Consider the following 5,311-nt stretch of genomic DNA (forward strand, 5'->3'; position numbering starts at 1 on the left):
ATATCTATTTATCGAATCATCGTCTATTCACAAATAAATATCATTTATATGTAACATCGTTTATATAAATGATATTAAACCATGTGAACATACATATCATATAATACTTAAAACTGTTATTCCATTATTTTCCATTAATGAACTGTTATACAGTATAACGTATATAATATTGGGTTAACCGGAAAGTTTTGCGAATTTTCTTAGCAAAATTCCTATTCTTGATACAGAATTTTGCGTTTTTGAATTTTGCTAAAAAAATGAACGAATCGTATCTGACTTTCCGATCAATCCAAAATATATAATTGATATGATAATTTATTATTATAAGTTACTAGAATATTCATTCGTCAATCATTTCTTTGTAACTTGTATTTTTTATACACGCGACATTAGAAACGTGTGACATTTTATTTTAATATCATATGGCACAATATTCGTTTTATAGATTATTATATATAAGATTTGTGTAAAACTTTTACGAGAAAAATAACAGATGTATATCACATATTTTTTTTTAATATCAATATCACAATATGTGTGCATAATGCGTGTGGTTTGGAGAGCAATGCGTTCTTTCATTGTTAAGTAACTTATATTGTAAACGTGAATTTTTGGATGACACCGTAATATGCTTAACAGCATCAAATACATTATTGATGTATTGTAAATACCATAGTTATTAATCATAAAATTTCTTTAAGCATAGAAGTCTATTCCTTCCAAACAGAAAAACATAAATTTAACAATTTATATCATCTTAGAGGGTATAATAAAAATCTCCCACAAGCTCACAAAATTAGAACACCTTCTTTATGTATCTCTTTGTGCTCTCTTAATATATTTATTAAACAATCAGATACAGAACAATTCCAGTATTATTTATGAAAAAGCTTTATTTTTAATCTTTCAGATAGCAGTATTTTACATACACAAAATCGTGCGTAGTATGTATGAATAGCAAGTTATGAATATTATAAATTACATTGTGAATTCTTTTTTTATTATTGCGTGATGCAATTTTTACGAATACGCACAATGAAAGATTTACAACTCTTTTTTTTAATATAAACGCACCGTATGTCTAACATAATACATAAATGCATTTTGATCCTCGCAATTCATTAATCCTCCAATTCGCCAGCTTCCATGGCATCCTGGTAAGATTTGGTTTTCGAACGTTCGGGATCCAGTTTAATCATATCGTCGATTCGAAGAATGGTTATAGCAGCTTCCGTGGCAAACTTTAAGGATTTAATCTTTGAAATGGCTGGTTCTAAAACACCAGCTTTCTTATTGTCTCTTATGGTTCCTGCCAATAAATCGAGACCCACCCTGCAAGAACACATGGATTATCGACCAATGGTTTGATTGTAATTTTCCTAGTTATTATAACTATGAGAAAGAAAAAAGTTACCATTTCAAGTCGACGAGATCTGGTTTTGTTATACTGGAATTATGATAGGCACGAAGCTTAGCGACAAGATCGGTTGCGTCTTGCGCAGCGTTTACGGCTAACGTTTTTGGTATAACCAATAACGATCGTGCAAATTCCGCTATAGCCAGCTGTTCTCGGGAGCTCTGTAATTTAGAGCGTGTAAATATTCCGTTGGACGCAAAACGGGGAAGAGAAAAGCTGAGAACTAAAGAATACGAAATTAACGATACCAATGATGTTGCGAAGTTCTCTAGATATATGGAGAGCGCAGCCTCCACACAGCCTCCTCCTGCAACGACGCTCTTACTTTCCAAAACTCTCTTGACAACACATAGTGCATCATGTATGGAACGTTCCATCTCGTCACAGTAATAATCGTTTGGTCCACGTAAAATAATGGAACTCGCTGTACGTGCCTTGGGCCTTCAATTGAAAAGGAGGGATTAATAATTGTTTCTTCTGTCAAATTTTTCTATTTTTCTAATGAAAATTGATACGAAGAATCTATATCAAGTGTAAAGACGTATTTTAACAGGCATGTGAGAGTTGGTATGTTTGATTCAGAATGGCCATTTTATTGAATAACGTGTTATTATTCAAGACATACCCTTTAATAAGAATAAGTTCGTCGTCACATATCATTTCCTGCACTACTTCGGCGGCCTCTCCCAGGAAACTGGCATCGAAACTCTCCTCTCCCTCCATGTTGGTCAACGAAGTCAGGAATTGCGCGCCTGTAGCTTTGGCGATTCTTTTCAGATCGGCCTTCTTACACCTGCGTATCGCCATGGTCTTCGCTTCCACGAAATACTATGGAGGAAGATGAAGATAAGTTCAAATTGCTATTATATTAGATTTAAAAGTCACATTACGTCAACTATGTCTCGCCGTATACCTTCAAGCACAAATCATCGATGCCACCAGACAAGAGAACGACATTGGTGCCAGCGGCGAGGATCTTTTGAATACGTTCCTTCGTGATGTCCGCTTCGCGTTGACGAACGGCCTCGAGTTTCTCTGGGTCCGTAATAAGTACTTCAACGCCCAATTTCATCTTTGCTTTCTGCAACGAGAAATCTAGGCACGCGATTTTTGCGTTCGTTATCCTCTTCGGCATTGCTTGCGAAGCAACGGTGCAATTTAGAGCATATCCCTGAATCAACACCGATTCGCGAACGCTCTTTCCGTGAGCCTTCAGGACATTGACCGCTTTAACGGGATACAGGAAGCCTCCCTTGCCGTCGTTGATTTTTATCGCGTTAGCAGCATCGACGACCATGTTGCCAAAGATATTCGCATCACTAGTTCTCTTTTGTCACGGAAAATATCTTAGATTATCGTACGCTGCTCTTAATGTCAAAAAATATCAAAATCCGTCGGCAAAAGTGATTTTAAATGTTCAAAAGGATACGCTCCAATAATCTTGCTGGACATTGATGTCTTTGCGACATTAACTAAGCAATCTTTTCCGAGTTCATCCACACTGACAGTCAAGTGTTCCTGAATGTATTGCATGCTTCCCTGAAAGTAATATTTATATGATAAAATTATATTTAAAATATCTTTTTCTTCCAAATTCCACAATATGGCATATTTATGTTTATTAATAAAATTTAATGAATGCATGCCATTTAACTCATAAATTAAATAACTCAATAACGGTTTCAAGTAATAAAATCATTGGATCATGGATATTACTTGCAGGCAAGCCTGTAAGCCGCTAATGACGAGGTCGGATGAATTTTTTGTTTCACAAGCTCATCTGCATTCTTCAAGAGCTCAGCTGATATTAATACCTAATTCACATAATAATGATAATAAAAATAATTATTGTAAATATTTTATCCTATGCCCCATTCAAATTTTATTTCAGACAGGAATGTATCACTTACGACTGAAGTAGTACCGTCCCCAACCTCCTCATCTTGCAATTGGGCTAGTTCAACTAAAACTTTTGCAGCTGGATGCTCAACTCTAACAAACGCAAGATGGTTGCACCGTCATTGGTAACAGTGACGTCCTGAGAAAACCATAATTAACATATTTTGTTGCATATCTTTATACTTAATATGCCGTCAAGTAAATACAAAAATACATACGCCAATATCATCGACCAGCATTTTATCCAAACCAACTGGTCCCAAAGAACTTTTAACTACATTGGCTATAGCGCAAGCAGCCATAACTGTAAGAAATGTCAATAATATTTTATTAACATGTAAAGTAGTATTACTGTTATATATATTATTAATAGATATAATATATATAAATTAATAGATATCATGCACAGTTTTAGTAATACTCAAAATTACATATTAAAAAGATGTTACTTTTACTGCATTTTCTCGAAAATTAGTTGATTACGGAGCACGGTGACGCAAATGTAATAGCGATTTAATGATAACTTTTAACATTCGCGATTAATAGATGATCTCAGAAATGGAGAATGACATTGATACATTGACATGATACAGCGCGTAATAGCGATACGAAGGCTGAAGCTCGTTTCGAAGTTTCGGGATTCGCTATAACCAAACTCTGGTGACTTGTTTGTATCCTTACCATTCTGTGTTCGCACCGGTGCTCCGAACTGGCGCACGCCTCCGACGACTAAAGGACTCGCTACGGTCGACATCGTGAAGAAGTCGCGACGATGCGATGCAATGTTCCAACAATATTAACAATCTCGTTTACTCCGACACGAATAGCGTGACCGGGAGAAAGCTACAAGAACCCGCGTGCGAATGTATTGGTTATAGATGACACTCGGCGCCCAGCTTCGCTTCTTATTCCTTTTACGGGCAAGCATGGCGTCGATCGCCATTGGCTGCGCAGTGTTTTGTTCGCGAAACGTGATTGGCGCAGCGTCGGACAAAAAAGCGGCGTACACAGGATTTATTTCCTTTCTTTTCCAGTAAAGCCGTGGCAAATATATTATAGAATAATTATAAATAAATATTACAGAGTAATATAATAATAATCCTAAGAAATAAAATGTAAAAGGGAAAGAATTAATAATGTATTAGGGGTGTGATTTAGTTTTGAGGGTTTTTTTGCTCAAAAACGCATGTATTTAAATATGATAATGAATGAATACCTTCATCAAAATATTTTCCTTCCTTTTCTATAACTTTTTCCCATCTTTCTGGCAAGAGATGAATCCACACGATAAAATGACTCTTCTTTTCAGTTGATCCATTCGTCGACGAATTTTCGCACTTCTTCGAAATTATCACAGTGTGTATCCTCTAAAGCGTGTTGCATCGACCGGAACAAATAATAATCGCATGGAGCAATGTCCGGAGATACGCGGGGTGCGGTAAGACTTCCCATTCAAGCTCTAATAGTGCTTGTTTCACTGATAACGCAACGTGAGGTCGAGCGTTGTCACGAAGAAGAATCACTTTCCGTCGTTTACTCGCAATTGTGGTCGTTTTTGTCCAATGCTTGCTTCAACTTGTACAATTGGTGTCGATAACGATCAGCCGTGACAGTCTCATGCGGATTTAACAGCTCATAGTACACTATCCCACTAAATTACAGAGCATTACTTTTGAACCGTGAATATTGCGTCTCGGAGTGGATGTTGATGGTTCGCTTGGATCCACCCATGATTTTCTGCGTTTGGGATTATCAAAACAGATCCACTTTTCATCCCCAGTAACAATCCGAGACAAAGACTCTTCTTTCTTTTGCCTGGCGATCAACGAAATGCAAATGTTCAACGGTTCGCAATTGCACTTTCCGATAATTGATGTCGAACCCATTCCCTTCTTTCTGAATTTTTCCCATTTCATGTAAATGTTTGGTAACTGTTGTACGATCAACATTTAATGCTCTGGCAAGAGATGGATTCCACCACGATAAAATGACTCT

The 5,311-nt window shown here is 36.5% G+C and overlaps 1 protein-coding gene across 1 annotated transcript; it reads right to left on the reverse strand.

Annotated features, from left to right (window-relative positions):
* Positions 1-819: 819 nt before the first annotated feature.
* On the reverse strand, positions 820-4,200 carry LOC113563234 (T-complex protein 1 subunit alpha-like). The gene is given in 12 exon segments (XM_026974598.1): positions 820-1,332; positions 1,415-1,578; positions 1,666-1,858; positions 2,043-2,245; positions 2,331-2,736; positions 2,847-2,946; positions 2,949-2,956; positions 3,134-3,231; positions 3,328-3,407; positions 3,410-3,455; positions 3,535-3,620; positions 3,998-4,200. Coding segments are annotated over 12 exon segments (1,668 nt in total). The 5' UTR covers positions 4,071-4,200; the 3' UTR covers positions 820-1,121.
* Between the last annotated feature and the right edge of the window lie 1,111 nt (positions 4,201-5,311).

This window comes from Ooceraea biroi, chromosome 13, assembly GCF_003672135.1.
Source record: "Ooceraea biroi isolate clonal line C1 chromosome 13, Obir_v5.4, whole genome shotgun sequence".
Lineage (NCBI taxonomy): Eukaryota > Metazoa > Arthropoda > Insecta > Hymenoptera > Formicidae > Ooceraea > Ooceraea biroi.